Here is a 17,585-nt window from a genome sequence, read left to right as displayed (position 1 = left end):
GCTGAACCGAAAATCTATCATTCACACAAGCCTAGTCAATAGCAGTAGGATTTGTGTCCTCTGCTTGAGTCATCCACAAGATGACATACCCACCAACACATTAGTATGTGCATGTAGATGGAGATAGCCCATCCCCTCTGGCCATAGGAGACAGGACTAGGAACAATAGCCTTAAACTGCAGCAGAGGATATTTAGTTTGGAAATTAGGAAAAACTTTCTGACTATGAGGTGGCCAGGCATTACCCCTGGAATCTCTACCCCTGGACATTTTCAAGAGCAGGTTATACATAGACTTGGCTGGGACGGTTTAGTTAGGGATGATCCTGAGCTGGACTAAATGATCTTATGAAGTCCCTTCCAGCCCTCCTTTCCTATGACCCCTATGTACATGACATACCAGGTAGCACATAAGCACTAAGCTAATTCATTGTGTAATACACACACTCAGGCCAAGCTATGAATCATACTTGTATTCGCCTTGACGTGTGTGTCCAAAGACTTCTGCCTCTCTCACACACCCATCACATCTTGCTTTTCTTGTTTCCATGACTCATCTGCTCCACACGAAGCCCCTCTCTGTAACCTGTAGCCATTAACTTGGAAGTGGCTTGTTTCTCAAAGTCATGCATTTGCTCCATCTACATACCAGGCTGATGCTACTGCACGCTGCTTGGAGTCTGTTGATTTCTTCATGCAGGGCTTTGTTTGCCTGAAACAAGTCTGTTGCTCTCTGATTGGCCTCACTGGTCTGACTGAAAGCCAGCTGCTGAGCCTAGGAACCAAAAGATAGCACAGAGACTCTAAAGGAGGTATGTTGTCTCAATACAAATATATGAATTTTGAGGGTAATGGAGTCCCCTCCTGGAAAGAAGCTGGCAAAGGGTCTGGGCAGCCAAGTATGAGAGTGGGCAACTCCTTGTTCAGCTTCCACGGACCAAGATCCTCACCAACCAGATCCAGGTTCTGGAGATGGAGTGCACTCAGCTGCTAGGGGAACAGCAGGATGCTAGAGGCCAAGGGAAGGACATGCAGGCTCTTCAGGAGACCTGCAAAGAGCTCAGGTACCTGAGTGAGGAAGGAAGGAGACTGAGGTTGGGGGAAAAGCGTGCATCCTACAGCTGAAAACCTCATGATGCACAAGCACTATTGGCCAGAGGTTGGCCAAAGGGACTAGTAACAAAATCTGAATTATGGGGTAGTTACTCTTAGAGGATCACCCATCACCCAGGAAGTGGGGCCTAAGAGCTATGTGTGAGGATGACATAGAAGTGAATGAATAGGACTGGATGCATGTGACAGCATGGCCTGGGGCATCCTGGTTTTGTGTGCCTGAGCAAGTACTTCTATTGCTCTTCAGTGATTCCTTGCTCCTATTTAAAGGGGATCACCTGGAATTCAAGCAGCCTGCATTTTGGGAGCTGAAGTGGGTGATTCCCAGCCCAGACTTCCCACATATGAGGTTCAGGATAACCAGGTCTGTTATCTCCAACCCATGGATTTATTGCAGGTGGATCCTAAATAGGCAAGTCCTTTCCAAAAGTGGGGGAGCATGTAGGACAAGACCAAGGGACTTACTTCTTTGGTGGAGCTCAGCTGAAGGGCCATTTCCTCTCGCTCTCCCTCCAAGTCCTTCAGTCGGTCCTGAAAGCTACTCAGGGTTTCTTGAAGAGCTGTCATTTCTTGGCTCTGCTCCTTCCTTCCCTATGGATCAACACAGAAGGTACCCCAACCAGCTGTGATGTGCCACCCAAGTCATTGATGGCCCAACAGCACACGTAGGAATGGGCAAACACCAACCAGCTGGCTCTGCAAATACTTATCTCAGTGAAAGCCCCCAGTTTGGCTTTCTGACTTATTCAGAATGACTTACTGAGTTTAATTCTCATTCAACCAATTTGATCTCTTACATACACAAACCAGAAAATCTCACCTATTCCTTCACTCAGCTCATTCTGCTTGTTCTTGATTCACTATTGACAAGCATTTGCACGACTGCCGGGGATTAGTGAAACAGTGATAACATCTGATCATTTCACAAATATTAACACCAGCAATCTGCCATGGGAGCACACTATTAGTATTCATCATTCTCCCATTGGAAAAAAAAAATCTAGCAACCAATTCAAGTGGAGGAATCCACACCATGTGATTCAGGTGACCAATGATACCTTGTAGACTTGTTCTCAGAGTGAACAGACTGAGACAGAAGCCCACCACCAGGTTGGAAATTATTAGGCAAATCTTTATTCCCGGGAATGAGGACCAGATTGGAAAGATGGGCAATACTTGGGATTTTAGATCGAGTCTCAGGATATACTGGGTGCTTTTCTAAAAGCCCCAACTGCAGGATTCATGTGATTTCAGCAGAATCCCAGGTTTTATCTAAAAAAAAAATCCAGCACTCATAGCAGCAAAGAAAAGCTGCACAATGGGACCCACATGGGATCAAAAGGCTGGGAAACTAAATGGGAAACGAAAAGAACTCAGAAATTACTTTTTCTCTTTAAAAATATCTCCTGATTTATAATGTAAGGGTTGGCAATAGTTTGATCAGCTAGCCACAAGAAAGCCAAGTCCCTAACAAATGCTGCTTGTAATAGGACCAGCTTCAACCACATGCCAAAGTGAGAGAGTGTGTGTGCGCGTGCGCGCACACACCTGCCTGCTGCCTGAAGTATATCTATTGTGTTCTCACATTACAGGCCAGCTTGTGCCAATTACCCACTGCCCCACATTAAGGGTGACATGGTTCTCTGGGTAAATGTGATATTTTTATTAGACCAACTATATAGTTGGAAAATTTGTTCTTTGTAAGCTTTCAGTACAAACACCCTTCTTCAGGTGACAGTGAGCTATAGTTCCCCAGAGAACATGGAGCTATGAAGGAGAAGGAACAATGGCCCAGTGAAGTGTCCATGATATACCCTCCCTGCAGCTGGCCACTCAGTGTGGCAGGATGGGCCGGGCCAGGACACCATGCCTCCTCCACCCCCTTCACAGTGGCACATCGACTCTTCTAGCACTGGAGACTGGGATGCAGCAAGTGGCTCTTTACTTAAAATTAGATGTCAGATTTCTCCTGAGATAAAGCTTTTTATCCTGGGATCCTTCAGGTCTGATTGTCCTGGGCTTTGAACTATCAAGGGGGGGGGGGGGGGGGTGGACAAAAGTCCTTTACACACACAGCTTGAATGGCAATTAACTGGAATTTCCGATTCTCCTGGGAAAAGCATTATCATGGTGCTTCATGCTTCACAGGTACTTAAAGTGGGACAATGGGCTTGAATGTCTGTAGGGTTTCAGAATAAAAGGCTTTATCTTGGAAAAATCCTACATCTGTTTTTAGCCAGAGTACCAGCCCATTGTCCCACTTTAAGCACCTGTGAAGCACCCAGAAAACACGTTTTTTTCCAGGACAATCAAGGGCTAATTTGAGTTAACTGCCATTCAAGCTCTCTGAGTAGACAAGCCCTGCCACCTCCACCCCAACCCTCCCACCTGTTTAGATGTGAGTCAAAGCCCCAGACAATCAGATCCTGGATAAAACCAATGCCTGTTTTTAGCCTTTTTGTCCCCACACCACATACCCATGCAAGACCAAGGACCCAAGCTGTCCTTAAGATCTCAGACTGGACCACAGAGCTCTTTGGGATCTTCATGGTCACTGGTCTTTTTCCCCCCTCTCCTAGCCCTGCGCTATATTTAGCTCCTGAGTGTTCCTTAATGATATCTGACCTTGTTATAGTTTGCTGCCTCAGGATGGCAAGTGTCAAAGCATCCTGAGCCTGTTAACAGTTTTGTAGCAGAGTCTGAGACCAATCACCAAGTGCATAGGCTGACTGCTCTACAGGCTTCTCTGTGTGGCATGGGAACTGTGTTGCATGGGAAATAGACCCCAAATATTAGCCCTTTAAAGCAGCCCAAGTGCCTAGAGATACTGCATTCCCCCCTGTGCAGCTCCAGCCTGGGACCAGTTCTACACTGGATACTGCATACAGCCCCAAGTGCTGTCCCTTCCTGGAGTCTTCATTTCTCTAATGAATGTGGTGCTAAGCCCTGTGGCCCCATGCCAGTGCTAGTGTCTTCACTGCATGTGATTTAATTTGCCGCTCCCCAGATCCTGCTATGTTCAGTGCCTTTGCTGGCCTTTTTAGGCATAGTTCAGGCACCATGCCCAGGCCTTCCTTACCGCAGAGCGGGGAGTTGGTGAGACCGAGCAGCACCTCATTCTGCCCAAGCAGGTTTTAGCCTTTGCCATCTCCATCTCCAAATGAAGGATCCTAGAAAACATGTAAACATTGGCACACACATGTGCAAACACAAACAGACTGTGCTATTCCATTGCTCCTGCCCCAATTCTCCCTGTGCCATTTTAAATGTTCCATCCCCACCCATTCCCCTATCAGGGCACTTCTTACAGCTGACTCAACAGCTCTCATGCTCCATCTGGACCCTTGTTCTTCTATGCCAGTGGTTCTCAACCTTTTTTGTACTGGGACCCATTTGCCAAGATCGATGGTTTGTCCCAACCTACCCCATGCCTGGCCCTGCCAACGCCGGACCCACAGTCCCCTGCCCCACCAGGCCATGCCTGGGGCCCCTCACTCCCAACCCACAGCCCCCTGCCACCCTCCCCCCCAGCTCCCTCCAGCAGTGACTGTGGTGGCTCTGGCTCATGTAGGCAGTAGTGACATGGGCTGGAAGGAGAAGGAAGGGAGGCCTGTGGCACACCTGCCCTGGGCTGCGGCTTCTGCACTGCACCAGACAGCCTGGTCATGGTCCCTCCTGCCCCCAAGCAGGGTCTCCCAGCTGCCCTGCCCCCAAGAGCACGGGCACTAGCCCTGGTGTTGTCAGTCTGATCACACAGCTCCCCCCCTGCCCTTTCCCCCACTTGTGACCTTTTGAAGTATTCTTGCAACCCACTTTTGGGTTGCAACCCATGGGTTGAGAAATGCTGTTCTGTGCATCCCTTCCCTGTGCCCTTTCTAAAAAGACCCCAAACTACCATCTTGCCCAGAGCCCCATGTTCACTCGCAGCCCCTGTCACCCACTGGGTGCGTTTACATGTGCACCCCACTGCACAGTTGGTACTGCGCAGTCCCAGCGGCACACGGGTCATTTCTGACCCTACAGTCCAGTAGCAATGAACTATTGTGCAGTAGCTCATTGCTACTGCAGTCGTGGTGGCATCGTGGTTCATGCCCACTGATGCTACTCACTGTAGCAACGAGCTATGTCACCACAGCTTGTTTTTATGGCAATGTAGCATCTCGTGTAGATGCCCCCATTAACTTCCACCTCTACTCCAGCCCCTTCCCCTAATGCACCCAAAGGAATAAGCACAGGGTTAATGCGGTGAATTCAAGGCTTGTGAGAAGTGCCCAACTGCCAGACTCACAGGTGGCATTACTGATGAAGGTACCTGTCCCCTTGGAAATCGATGGAGACCATCTCTATAGCAATGACTCTTAGTCACTCTTTACTGACCTAGGCTGGATTGGATCTCTATGCCTTGTGGGTCTCTGTCTCTGAGCTGCTGGTCTCAAGCATCAGGAGACACAAGCATTACCCCAACCAGCAATTCAGATGTCAGACTGCCCCCAGTAAACAGTTACTACCTTTTATTTATCATACGAGCCTGAGTGCCACCATCCCGTGTGGCCACCAAAGCTCTCCCCATGATCTAAGTGGTGCTTTTCCATCACTGCTGCCCCACTAATGCTGCCAGGAACTAAAAAGGATAGTATAGTGCTTGCTACAAGACCTAGAGAAGTAGGTGGTAGGTAGGTGCCAAAGGGAGGGAGGGAGGTACCAAACTCCCACTGAATGTAGGTGCCCAACTCTCTTAGGCTCCTTTGAAAAACCCACTCTGGCTCCCCACCTTTCATCAAGTTGCAGCAGTTTCCCAGGTTAAATAGGAAGCTCCTTGTGTTGCTATCTGAACCAATCCTCCCTGGAAATACCGCCTCTCTCTCTTGTCCCAGCTGCCTGAATCCTACATGTCCTTGGCCTAGAATCACTAACCCAAGCCTTTTTACCACCCAGCCCAGTCCACTCACTTTTCACGCAGGTCCCCGCTCTGCCTCTCGTCTTCGTAGCGAGACAGCTCCAGCCAGTTCTTTTCTTTCTCTAGCTGAGCCAGGGACCTCTCCATCTGCTATGGAAGAGACCAGGTCAGAGAAGAATTCAAAGCTCAACAGAGTTTGCTCCCCCAGAAACAGGGTTTTATACTAACCCTAGCAGAGCACAAGGCCAGGGGAGGCTCAACCTCTGTTCTCTATGATACAGACTGGATAGAAACGAGGAGCTGCTCCACTAAGTCCTAATGCCTTAGAGGAGTTGCTACAGTTTGCAACTCACTAAAGAGATGGCCTGGTCCAGAGCTTAGTAGAGTCACTGAGGTCGTGGTTAGACTACACAACCTCCTTCCCAAGCCTGGAGCTGTCATGGGGAAACAAGCCCTGCCCAGCACATCTAAAATTGGCAAATAGCAAACCCTTAGGCATGCCCCACAGCACTCCACTCGGTCATTTATGGAGCAAATGGACAGATCTTGTGTCTTGGTGGCTCTATGCCACCTCCCAGGCACATCAGATGTGTCCTAAGCAGAGCCGTCCCTAGGGGTGTGTGGGGCTTGGGGCATATCAGCCTGTGCGGGGCCCGGGGGGGTGGGGAAGGTGGCAAGTGGCTGGAGCTGGCAGCGTTTGGCAGTGGTGGCAGAGCCAGCGGCTCTCAGCAGCAGCGGTGAGTGCCAGCCACAGCAGGCCCTATACGGCACTGACTGCGGGGGCCCCCAAAGTGCAGAGCCCAAGGTGGTCACCCTGATTTGCCATCCCCTAGGGATGGCCCTGGTCCTGAGAGTCCTTCCATGGGTTTGGCATAGAGAGGGTGAGCAGTACCATCATGCCCTACTGTACAGGAGACATCCTCATGCCCAAAAATGCCCAAGTCCAACCAAAGGGGACAGATAAGTGGCCAAACCAGGCCTTCTCTCAGGCATAATGTGCTATGTCTCTATACCTCAGAGCTGGTTGAGGTCCAAGGCACATGTAGCCCTGACTGAAATCAAGCAGGTGGACATCTGGAAAGACTGGGACCTATAACTACTCCTGTGTCCAGACCAGGCAGGTTCTTACACAGTTCTCTAGACTGTGGAGAGACTCATTTACCTTCTTTTTAAGAGAAAGCAGCTCATACTTCACACTGCTGAGTGCCAGCTTCTTATCCCACTTCTCCAATTTTTCCTCCTGCCACCGCAGACCCCTGGGAGCCTTCTGAAGACAGAGCTCTGGCTCAGCTCTCCTCTGTGCTGGTAAAGACAGATGCAAGTCCCGTTCTGATCCACTCCACACCCTTTGAGTGAATGGCTCCGAGGGGTTATATTCTTCTGTATCCCGATCTGGGAGACGAGACAGAGAATGCCTCCTTCTGACTGGTGGGCTTATAGGTTTCCTGGCATGTTCCACACCATTAGTTAAAAATCTGCCAAGGAAAAGAGAGACCACCTTTATGTTTTAGAGACTGACTAGAAAGCCTGGGAAGTCAGAGCCTTGTGAAGAGCTCACAGAAGACTTCAAGAATGACAATGACTTTCCCTAATCCATCAATCAGAATTTACCCTCTGGCATAGTGAATTCTGGACACATTTAGGAACAGTCATCTTGCCTACTCCATTTTTTCCTAGGAGAATCTGGACATTGGACAATTGGAGAACAAGGAAGGTATTGCCCTCATGGAACCTGAATGATCGAGAAGGGAGGGTTTTTTATTCAGACCTCCCAATTCTATGAATGTTTTGTTAGTTTTCAGGCAAGGTTAATTAAGTAGATGTGATATCTTTTATTAGACCAACTGAGTAGTTGGAAACAAGTTCTTAGCAAGCTTTCAGGTGCAGTCACCCTTCTTCATGCATAGGAACTCTTTACTGTCCTTACAGTCTCAGAACAGCAGAGACTTTCTATGCCTGGAGAAGAGTGACTGCACCCAAAAGCTTGCTAAGAACTTTTTTCCAACTACTCAGTTGGTCTAATAAAAGATATCACATCTACCCAAAGAACCTTGCCTGCTAGTGTCTATGTCCTTAGACCAACACAGCTACAACTAAAAACTCAGCAACCTGTTAGTTTTCATTAACTCTTACTTTACTCATATTTTCTAGAAGCAGTTGGAAGGAAATGTCTCCTCGTACATTCAAAATCCTTCAATCCATTCCACGGAAAGGTTCAGAAAGCTCACAGTTCACATCTGATACCTCCAGGGAGTCCTCAGGCAAATGCAGAGAAGACTAGGTTTATGTTCCCAAAGGTGCCCCAGAATCTACTGGACTACAACTTCCACTGTATCCCATCATAGGATCTGAAAGGGTCTGAGCAGAAACACCATCTTCTCTATTCATACGAGATGGCAGAACCAGAATGGGCATGCAGGCCATAGTCAAAACCTGGTCCTGAGATGAGCACAGTACCTTTAACTCCTGGTAAAACTAATGGAGATTGCAGATGTGTAGCATGTCTCAGCACTAGGGTAAACAAAACCAGCCTCTCCAAAATAACAGTCATGCTTCATTGCTAGTGCAATATAAAAAAATATGATATGTGTTATCTTTGCCTATTAATTCACAGCCCTGCTTGTGTGTTTAAGAATATTGGAAAAGTCTATCTTGGACAGACATCTAGTTGAGATCCCTGCAGTGAAGTCTGGCCACTGCTGGATGCTTCTGAGGAAGAAGAAGACCTCTCTGAGTACAGTACCTATCAACACAATGTTATACCCTGCCAGGGATTTTTTTCCTGGCTACAACTGGTGATCAGCTGCTGCCCCAAAGCTGGAGGATGAATAGCCCTGACTGTCTTATCTTACAAATAGGACTGCTGGTGGTGCTTGTGCAGTTGCAAGCATCTGAACCTTTTGGAAACGAAATAAACAGTTTGCTCCAACACTGCACTGCATCAGAGAGCTCCAGTGGTTACTCACTGCTCAAAAAAAGGAGCTGTACAGGGCGTTCACTGATCTTCCTTCCTTTCTAAAACCTATTGCAACATATACATTGTATTTCCATAGGAGAGGTTCCTTCCAAACCATCTCAACCAGGAAGTCCTTCACCTGCAAAGTCAGGGATATGTCCAGCTGATTTCCCCCTGGCCCCAGGTCATTGTCCCAAGCATTCTGGAAGATGAACTTACATCCCACTATTGATAGAGTGGATCCCTCGCAGGGGGCTCGTGGACCTGGCTCGTTCAACAAGCTGGGAGCTGAGAAAGCCCCTGCTGTCCACTTTCCAGGGGTTGTGTGAGGGATTGGGCTCCAGAGATCCTTGTGTCCCAGGAAGAGAGTTCTGAATGAGATAAGGAAGAGACCACTGATGTGAAGGACAGATGTGATTTATTTTTGTCCCCAGCCCCTACTTTCACATATACTCTTCCTCTTCCCTTCACTCCTCCCATCAACACTGGAATCGTCCCCTGTTAATGTCCTCACAGGCATGATTGTCTGACCAAATACAAGAATCATAGGAAGAGTGATGACTACCCCACAAACAATCCTGGCTGTTCAGTGCTTGAACAAAGCATCCGTGTGGGGAGAGGGCCACTTAGGTGTGTCAGAGGTGATACCTAGTGCCTCTATGCCACGTGGGAGGTCAGGAGGGTGCGGGTGTATTGCTCCACTTCTTAGACCAGCCAATGGGACATAAAGGGCCACAGTGTGATAAGCAGAAGGCTAGGAGTGGAGAATGACCCCACCAGAAAATATTATGAAGCCCCAGAGTGAATTGCCTGGCTTTGGCACCCCCAGCAGAGAGGTCGGCCTAGTCCCATTACCTCTGCTTGGAATGGGGCCCTGCCCAAGAGTGGGCAGCTGTTAATGTAGCTTCTTTCCAGTTCCAACATGGAGGAGGGTGGAGATGCTCGTGGACCTCTCCTGTGTCTCTCAAGGCTCTTGCCAGTCCAGCCCAAGGACCCCAAGTCAGTGCTGAACTGGAAGCATCCATCACTGCTGTACTGGGCTGGCAAGCTAGTAAAGCCGCTCCACTTCTGGTGGGACATTTATGGCCTTGTGGTGCAATGGAACAGGGAACAACCTCCCCAAATGATCATCAGGGCAGCAGTGTCTCAGAAACGTCTTCTCTTGTCATGGGACCTGGTGCTGCTTCCCTGGAGCTTCCAAGGGAAGTGTCACAGATCTAGCTCCATGGCACTGGGAGGAGATGGTATCCAGCTGTGGTATGAAGTATCAAGGGCCTGTCAACCAAGGGCAACAAAAAAGGTCAGTGCGCACCCACAATGGGAATTCCTACTCGGTATCTTACCCATGGCCCCTTTTCTCAATCACTTGCTACCAGGCTACCCCAGAACCCTCCATTCCACTTCCCACAGTGCTGTGGCAAGCAACACAATAAGCTGAGGCAGCTCCTAGCATCTGAGGAGGACCCAGCTGTGCCCAGCTGAGCAGATCTGCTTGGTTAGATGACTGGAGAGAAAGAATGGGAGGGAGTTTGCAATCTCCCTCTCTTACATGAATGTGTGGCCCTCACTGATGGTTTTGACCCATTGGGAACCCCTGCCTTTGTCTTTTCAGAGACCACAGTGATGAGCTTGGTATAAATGCCCATGCAGACAAACACAGACATTTCTCCTTTCCACCTTCTTTGGCTGCCATCTCTCCTTACTGTGGTGACTGCCTTAATGAGATCAAAACTAGGAACACTTATGTCCTACCGCAGTGACAAGGTTGAAGGCTGCTCTTCCCTGCTATGGGGATGGCAGGAGCATAAAGAGCTGCAGCAGCTAAGTCCCTAGCTGGTCGAGCCTGCTGTGAACAGAACTGTGGGCATGAAACATTACTGCCATTGTTGCTTGAGACTCTTATCGTGGACTTGGAGATGCTAAGCAGTCGGTAAAGGAGTCTATGTGAATTTCTCAGCAACACCTGATCCTCAAATGGGAAGAATTCAAAGGACGAACCTTTCCTCCCCCCCAAAACACCGTTTGATCCATGCTGTTCTCCCCCATCTCTGTTCCAAAAGGCTTGTGTTTGCCATCACAGGGCATTCAATAGGAAGTGCCACAATTGCCTAGTGAGCGCGAAGTGGGAAAGTCCCAAGCTGTGTCCACCTGCTCCAGGCTCTGGATAGGAGCAACCCTGGGGCTGGTGAGAGGAGCAGAGCTTAAATCCACCTACCTGTCAGTGAGTGCCCCCCCACAGCTCCTCAGAAATCCCTAGAGATCAGCTCTCCTGGGAGTCTAGTCCTTATGCTGAGCTGCTGCATGCACTACGTCTGCCCAAGCCAGGGAACACAGGACTGCTGCTGCCACAGCAACCGAGCAGGCAACAAGCCTCAAAGTGCCCATTTCCCCTCTCCTGATAGACTGACAGAGATTGTGAAATGCAGGTGGCTGCCAGTGGAAGAGGGGTGGAAGGGGCAGGATGGGGAACCAGCCTTTGGGGAGTTACTCACTGGGATCAAGGCAAGCTTGTGCTTGCCTTGTCCCCTTCAAAGAAGCTGCACACACCTGGGTCCTCTCGTCTGCCCCTTACATTTCTCCAGTAACAAAAGTAAAACTGCAGCAAGCAGGGAAACACCCAGCCTGCCCCTTCCACTAACTGGGTACTAGTGGGGTCGTTGTGACCCACTGAGTTTCTACACAGGGGAGGCTGGCATCCACCAAGCCCAGTGGATCTGTGTTTTGCAGAGTCTCTGTCAATGATAGAAAGGCATAGTATTGGCATAGGGTATGCATCTAGCCAGACCTACCAGCCAAGCCCACCCCATTGCTGAACTCAGCCCTCTCAGCACAACCCCAAAACCCATTTTTCTGCTTCCCACAGTAATTATGTTCTTCAAACAAACAAATCCATATTCCTTCAACTTCATGCTTTTAAGGTGCTGGGAGGGATACAGGAACAGACAGAGCTGGCAGCCACAAACAGCCCACAATCTAATCAGACAAGACACAAAAGGTGGAAGTGGAAAAAAAATACAGAGGAATAAACTGACTTGCCTAAAATCCCATCACAGGACAGTGACAGGGCTGGGAGAGACAGCAACTTCCCATTTGAATATTAATTATCAAGAAAATAATATTTAAGCCACTTCAGTTTGCCCCTCAATGCTTTATTCCTTCTCGTCTTGAAATGCAACAAGTGGAAAATCTTGTGTATCACACAGCAGTTTTCTTGCCACAGGCTGGGGTTGTTTGCAGCTGCATGTTTCAGCGTCTTTCCCCTGCTGCTTTGTTTGGTATGTCACGCTACAGACATTAGCACTCCTTCGTTCCTCACCTTCAGAAACCTTCCAGTGTTTCCATCAAATCTCTCTCACATACCATACATGACTTGTTGGCTATTAATAGTTGGCATCCACTTATACCTTTGTGAGTGTTTTCATTGACACATTTGCACTCAAGGGGGAGGACTGTTGCGCTCAAGGGGGAGGACTGACTTCATTGGGAAGAATCCACCCCCTTCTCCTGAATGTCCAGCATCCATCCATCCCCTTCTCTGAATTGGCCATTTTTGGTAGGAGTTGCCAGACCCATGGATATAAGCCGCTAAACCTAAGTGTTAAAAAAAAAATCACAAATATTGTGAGATTTACACACACACACACACAATCTATCTATCTATCTATCTATCTATAAAGAAAAGTGAGAGAAGCTTCTTTCCTCTGCCTTACAGTTTTTGAGAACTCAAGGGTCATGTTTTCAGGGTTTTCTCTACAACCCAAAGTGCTAAAAACTTCCTTAAAAAAAAAGAGCAAGCTAATTTAATCTCATGACTCCAGGAGCTGGGGGCTTTAAGCAGATACCTAATGTTGCAAGACTGGTGGCTAGATCACAAGACTTGGCAACATCTGGTGAGTGCAGTTAGAGGAATGCAAGCCTGTGCTGCAGATAAGAGGCAGTGAGTCCTGTTCCTCTCCAGGGAGTATCTACAGCACCAAACACTCTCTGATAGAGAGTCCCCCTGCCACATGGCTGCAAGAAGCCACAGTGCAGGGGAATTTCAAAACAGGGGGAGTTTGTGGCCCATAAGCCACGGCACAGCAGACACCAGGGGAGAAAGTGTGTGTGGCAGGGGAGAAAGTGTGTGTGTGGGGGGAGCAGTTCAAAGTGGCCAGGGAGAGCAAAATCCCAACGATTACATACTATAGGAACCCAGTGCTGCAGGCAAGTTAGATCACCTACACTCGTCTACAACGGAGGCCAAAACTTAGACCCTGAATTGGCACACACACTCTTACATTAACAGCCAAGCCAAGAGTGAAGAGTCCCTTTCATGGGGGAAAGAAGCAAACTATCTTTAGCAAAACAACTCCCTGGAAGAAGTAACCTAGCACAGATGGTCATGGTTTGCTATTGCTGAACTTGCCTCTTTGGTGACTGTAGGAATGATTAAATGCAACGCAACAGGTCACCAGGGGCCAATGTTTTTGGCAGGCATGTTACAAATTAGCCCCAAACCTGAGTACCACCCCAGTCTCCTTCCTCTGCATCATGCTCTGCTTTCTGCTCTGTCACTGTACTGCTTTTCCCCTCCACCACATGCCACACACAGAGGTTGCCTGTGCTTCTTGTGGCGCACACGCTGCATTTTGGCCACCCCTGCAATAGCTGATGAAATGTTTTATCAGGTATGAGCCTGACAATCCCAAGAAGGCATGATTTGAGAAAGACAGAGAGGAAATCACAGCAAAACAATGAAAATGCTAATACTGTTAGAAGGGAGTGTGAAGAGCCATGGATATGCGAATACAGAAGAAAAGGTGGCAGGGTTTTTGGTTGTGGCTGTGTTGGTCAAAGGACATAGGCAGGAAACTTCTTTGGGTAGATGTAATATCTTTTATTAGATGAACTGAGTAACTGGAGAAAAGTTATTTTTTCCAACTACTCAGTTAGTCTAATAAAAGTTATCTAAAATAATAAAAGATAATAAAATTGGTCTAAGTTTATTAACAGTTAGTCTAATAAAAGATATAAAAAAAATAACTTTACCCCAACTACTCAGTTGGTCTAATAAAAAATATCACATCTACCCAAAAAATCTTGCCTGCCAAAGGAAAGGTGGGTAACGGTGCCAGAATGGCATGCCAGGCTTTAGCCCTGGGTGTCTACAGCAAAAACTCATCAAGAATGGATCAACTTCATGGTTAAGATAGACTTAGATGAGCTTTCGGGTAGCCTTCCTCATATTTCCTGGAAAAGCATGGCCACAACATCACTTGAACGCTACCAAAGGAAGTTGCATTGTTTTGGAAAAGGCAAGATAAATACATGTTAAGTTTCCAGCTATATCAGATTAGTTTCTTGAACTGAGAAGAAAATGATGTAGTGAGAAATCTAGGGGCGTAAAATGGAGTGAGAGAGAGGGTTTCTTTGCTAATGCAAAGTGAAGCTGTGCCGAAGCCAGCCAGTCTGAGCCTTCGTGGATCTCTGAGCTTAGACTTATTACAAGCATATGATCAATGCATACGATAATCTTACTGCACTGATGTGGTCATTATAAGTATTGCAAAGCTGTTATCTAACATGTTCGCATTCTGTTACAGTATTTCAGACCATTCATTTAAAGAAACTGTACAACTGCTATTGGCCTTTGCATTTAATAAAGGCATTTTAGCCAAATTCTGACATGGTCAATTGAATGCCAGTCATGACTGGGCTCAGTGGGCTGTTGGGACCTTTCCCTTTTTATTTAGTCTCAGTAGAAAAAGAACAAGAACCCTGAGCTTTTACCGACCAGCTACAGTATCTGTGGAGCAAACACTGATTCATGGAACAAGCCTATGAGATTAGATAGAAATATGGGGCCAAAAATATCCCTGTTGTAATTTAGCAAACTCAACAGAATTACACCAATGATTTTGCCTTAGTGTAATGGCACCCACATGACAAATGGGAATGCTGAAGCTAAGTGACTTGCCTGAAGCCACACAATCAGTTAGTGGCAGAGCTGGGTGTGAATGTATTCAGATGTTGACTCTTTTCCAGATCTACATGCCATACTCCAGCTCTGCTTCTTTTTTAAGGACTAAGATGTAGGTGATTTTAGATTTAGGGAACCAAGACTTCTGAATTTGTTTGAAATGGGTACAGTTGGTGAAATGTCAAGAATAAATGCAGTATGTTCCTGTTACTTGTGTACCCATTCATCCATCCAAACTGTACAAATAAGTGGACTACACTAATAAATGGAACAGAAAAAAATTGCAAAAAATACATTAAAAAGCAACAGAAACAGATAGCATAATTCCTGATCCTAATGTGGCACTGAACTGCAAGTCATTCCACACATTTTTCTGTCCATTTTTAAAGACTGGGTGCTGAATAAATGAAATACTATGGGAATTGCTGTTTATTTACATCTTAGGCCTACATGTGATGGTATACGTGTGTAATGAATAAGGAAACCTCACACAAAACTGATCAATTCTCCTTCTCTCAGACATACCGTTGAATGAACAGTCCTATATAGGCAATAGGGTGGTTAATGAAAGGAATCATGTGTAATATATCTCAAAAAAAGTAAAATACACTGTAAAACAACTAGATTACAAAAATATTTCATATCTTGAAACATTATGGTAAATCATCTGTTGCGAGAGGAAATCTTTTTTCGTACTGCTCTACTCAACCATTGCATTATTTGTCTTTGGCTTTCTTTTTCTAGTCCTGGCTTATGCAATAAACCAAAATATGCTAAAAAAAACCCATTATGTAAATAATCAGGTGATGTTTAACTGAAGAGATAGTAAATGTTTTTTGACCTACTGGAAAGTAGGCAAATAATCAATACGCAACAAAGCAGAATTTACTGTATGCACCAATTATTCTCAGCCAGGGTGCTGCAGCACCTTGGGGTGCCTGGAGAGTCTTTCATGAGTGCCACTCAATGTAGCACTGCAAGGCAGGCAAACATGATTCACAAGATAAACGCAGAGGCATCAAACAGGAAACCAAAGCTTCAAAACCATTCTGAGCTGCTATGGTCGTTTTGAGTTCACAGAAGACAGACAAAGTTCTTTGGGTAAATCCAATATCTTTTATTAGAACAACTCAAATAAAAGATATCGGATTTACCCAAAGAACCTTGTCTGCCTATGTCCTTAGACCAACACGGCTGCAACCTACACCCTTGTCACAGAAGAGTTGCTCTATTATTTTTCCATAGTCAAAAATGGGTGAAAGCTAAGAGCGTGCACTTTCTGAGGGGGACCTTGAGTCTAACAAGGTTGAGAACCACCGTTATGCACTAATGTGTATAAAGAGCACTGGTGTATTACCCTTACAAAACACAACTGGATAGTACCATCCAGGTAGGGTTGCCAACTCTGAATCTATTCCGGGAGGCTTCCCGAATGCCAACGTGCCTGTGACACACACGAGCGTGCCCACATGCTTGTGTATATCAGTTACAGATTAAGGTGCATGGACTTTAGGCCAGGAAGGCAAACGCACATGATTATTACATTTTCAAAACCCACTGGACTACTGTATAAATCAGATTCAACATTTAATATTTATTTCAATGAATGCCCTATCATTTATCTTCCGGTGACTCTCAGCCGTCTCCTGGAGATTTATATCTAATTCCTGGAGACTCCAGGGCAATCCTGGCGGGTTGGCACCCCAATATGCACCAAGCATTAAGGAGAATACCCTCAAATCTACACTAACTGCTGTTTTCCTATTCACAAAGCCCCACACGTGTCTTCCCACCCACTTGCCCTTTGCAGGTCGCAGCGCTCCAGGACTATCACTGACCGACCCACAAACCATACACGTCTTGGTCCGTGCCGTTAGCTTCTCTGCCCTTGTTTTCCTGAGATCCCCACCGTGCATGATTTTCAACGCCAGGCAGTGGGCAGAGGAGACAAAGCCGTCCTTCACCATTGAACCAAGAACTGACCTCTGTTCTCTGTGGTGGCAGGTGACAGAACAAGGAGCAACGGGCTCAAGATGCAGCAAGGGAGGTTTAGGTTGGATATTGGGAAAAACTCTCGCTAGGAGGGTGGTGAAGCACTGGGCCGGGTTACCTAGGGAGGTGGTGACATCTCCATCCTTGGAGGTTTTGAAGGCCTGGATTGACAAAGCCTTGCCTGGGAAGATGTAGTTGGGGCTGGTCCTGCTTGGAGCAGGGGGTTGGACTAGATGTGACCTCCTGAGGTCCCTGCCAAATGAACTTCCTACGCTTCGAGAGGCCGGGTCGGCTTGCTAGGCCCCAGGAGGTGGTGGGAAGGAAGAAGGGAGACCGCTAGATACAGGAACTGATTTCTTGGGGCAAATCAGCAGAAAAGAGGGACGGGAGTGAGGTCACAGGTCAGTCACGAGGCCTGGTTGATGCGTGCGGGACACGTGGGCCTTGCGCCCAGAACAATGGTTGCCCCCCGCCCTTACGGGGACGGCTCCTGGGTTTGCGTCAAGGGGGCTTGGGGGACAGGTAACGAGCAGGGTGAGGTGGCAGGTGAAGCACAAGGAAAGGGGACACGGGGGAGCCTGCGGGCGTGGACGACTCTGCCCGCAGGCGAGGGGGGATCCAATACTGGGGGGAGGGGCAGGGGGGTCTAGGAACGCCCTGGGCTGGGCGG

The 17,585-nt window shown here is 47.5% G+C and overlaps 1 protein-coding gene across 1 annotated transcript in view; it reads right to left on the bottom strand.

Moving 5' to 3' along the window:
* Positions 1 to 11,279, bottom strand: part of LOC112549714 (myosin-11) — a 37,410-nt gene extending 26,131 nt beyond the window's left edge. The window contains exons 1-8 of the mRNA XM_025199880.1: positions 11,180 to 11,279; positions 9,820 to 10,239; positions 9,184 to 9,335; positions 7,171 to 7,310; positions 6,061 to 6,158; positions 4,191 to 4,281; positions 1,577 to 1,702; positions 648 to 773 (exon numbers count right to left, since the gene is read on the bottom strand). Of these exons, the coding sequence (XP_025055665.1) occupies positions 648 to 773; positions 1,577 to 1,702; positions 4,191 to 4,281; positions 6,061 to 6,158; positions 7,171 to 7,310; positions 9,184 to 9,335; positions 9,820 to 9,989 (903 nt within the window). The 5' untranslated portion in view covers positions 9,990 to 10,239; positions 11,180 to 11,279. The remainder of the gene's footprint in view (positions 1 to 647; positions 774 to 1,576; positions 1,703 to 4,190; positions 4,282 to 6,060; positions 6,159 to 7,170; positions 7,311 to 9,183; positions 9,336 to 9,819; positions 10,240 to 11,179) is intronic.
* Positions 11,280 to 17,585: the final 6,306 nt, after the last annotated feature.

This window comes from Alligator sinensis, unplaced genomic scaffold, assembly GCF_000455745.1.
Source record: "Alligator sinensis unplaced genomic scaffold, ASM45574v1 scaffold1097_1, whole genome shotgun sequence".
Taxonomy (NCBI): domain Eukaryota; kingdom Metazoa; phylum Chordata; order Crocodylia; family Alligatoridae; genus Alligator; species Alligator sinensis.
The sequence above is the reverse complement of the archived record's forward strand: the minus strand, read 5'-3'. Positions and strand labels throughout refer to the sequence as shown.